This window comes from Sinocyclocheilus anshuiensis, unplaced genomic scaffold, assembly GCF_001515605.1.
Source record: "Sinocyclocheilus anshuiensis isolate Anshui unplaced genomic scaffold, SAMN03320099.WGS_v1.1 scaffold35, whole genome shotgun sequence".
In the NCBI taxonomy this organism is placed as follows: Eukaryota; Metazoa; Chordata; class Actinopteri; order Cypriniformes; family Cyprinidae; genus Sinocyclocheilus; species Sinocyclocheilus anshuiensis.
This window is the reverse complement of record NW_015552558.1, coordinates 1,256,732-1,258,215: the sequence shown is the minus strand read 5'-3', so window position 1 is coordinate 1,258,215 and position 1,484 is coordinate 1,256,732. Positions and strand designations below refer to the sequence as shown.

The 1,484-nt window shown below is 48.0% G+C and overlaps 2 protein-coding genes across 8 annotated transcripts in view; both read left to right on the top strand.

Moving 5' to 3' along the window:
- Positions 1-60, top strand: part of LOC107664651 (histone-lysine N-methyltransferase 2C-like) — an 88,546-nt gene extending 88,486 nt beyond the window's left edge. The window contains exon 14 of the mRNA XM_016455275.1: positions 1-60. This exon is cut by the window's left edge and continues 20 nt beyond it. The gene's annotated coding sequence lies outside the window, so the exon portion shown is untranslated.
- An 81-nt stretch (positions 61-141) lies between these two features.
- LOC107664649 (histone-lysine N-methyltransferase 2C-like) overlaps positions 142-1,484 on the top strand; it is a 62,559-nt gene continuing 61,216 nt past the window's right edge. For all 7 annotated transcript variants that reach the window (XM_016455267.1, XM_016455268.1, XM_016455271.1 and 4 more), the window contains exon 1: positions 142-819. In XM_016455267.1, the coding sequence (XP_016310753.1) occupies positions 157-819 (663 nt within the window). In that variant the 5' untranslated portion in view covers positions 142-156. The remainder of the gene's footprint in view (positions 820-1,484) is intronic.

The window sequence follows — 1,484 nt, the reverse complement described above, 5'->3', positions numbered from 1 at the left end:
CCTGCCCAGCAGATCCAGGTTACTGTCACTCTGACAGAGGGTTCTGAGCCTCCTCCGTGCACATCCAGTTTAGTGGGTGTACCCTCCCTCTCCTTTCAGGTCTCTTCCAATACTGAAGACCATAACCAGGAGCACAGTCTCATTGGTGCTTTGGAAATGGGGAAGGAAATGGAGGATAAGCTGCCTGATACTACAGAGGATGAACCTGAAGCAGACGTTTCAAAAGCTCTTCCTGCTTTGCCAACCAAAGAAACTTCCCCCAAACACTCTCGAGCACAAGAGGAAGAACCCATGGATGTCTGTCCCTCAGACCCATCCAGTATGAAGGATAAAAGTATGACAGATGTCCCAGAATCCCAGAGTGTTGTTGAGGAAATTGAGCAGGGACAGAATCAAGACAAACAAGAGCACGAAGAGGAGAAGGTGGCAGATCCTGAAGTCACTTGTATTTTACCTGAGCCTGATAGTGTCCCACTGGTTGCAGAGTGCAGTCCTACTGTGGAAATGGACACTACACCTGTCAGTGACCACAGTTTCTCCAGTTTCAGCTCTCCCATTGAGGATAAAAGCCTCGTCTTGAAGCATTCCCCAGGACTGTCCCCTGAGGGATCAACCAAGTTGACCCAGTCCCCATTTTCCACTGAAGCCTCACCGAGGGAGACGTCTCAAAGCCAGACGCCTACCCATGGCCTGAATCCGGCTGGATACAGCCCCAGTGTTTCCAACACCACCTTCTTCCCCATTACGCCCAAGATAGGTATGGGAAAGCCAGCCATCTCGAAGAGGAAGTTCTCTCCAGGAAGGCCAAGGGTAAAGCAGGTAAAACTCCTGGTTTTTGGCCTTTCTTTCTTGCTGCTTGGCTCCTGGTTTTCCCTCTGTCTCTTTAGGACACCTATTCTGTCTGTGATCCACAGTTTTCAGTCACACAGTAATTACTCCTTTGCTCTCCATGTTTCTTCGTCACATTGATTAGTGCCAGAGCGTAGCGTGTATTAATTAACATGGAAAGGCTCTTACTGTGCTCTATCTGGCTCAGTCTCTGCTTCACTCACTCATTCTTTTTCCCGCTCTCTCTCCTGCCTCCCAATCCCCCCACTGCCCTTCTCAAATACATCACTCACAGTATTCCGGGAGAGAGGGGACTGAGAGTTGGCTCCAGAGCCAGGGGTTTATGCTAGTGGAACATAAAGGAGTCTTTTTGGAGGTGTGTAATTCGGATAACTGTTCACTGAGCTGGAAAGCACAGCACAAACCCATTTCCCCTTTGAGCTCTGGAGCAGGGAGGATGCTGAGAACTCTTTTTTAGGGCCTTCTAACTTGTCATAAATCTAAATTAATCCTGGCATTGCGGTGTCTTTGTGCCCAGTAGAGTAAACTTCAAAGTACAATTAATCTAAGCATTCTTCGAAACAAAGATTAGAGTGTGTTCGTTCCCGTCTCTGGTAGGGCTGGACAATAATTCAATATCAATATGTATCGCGATA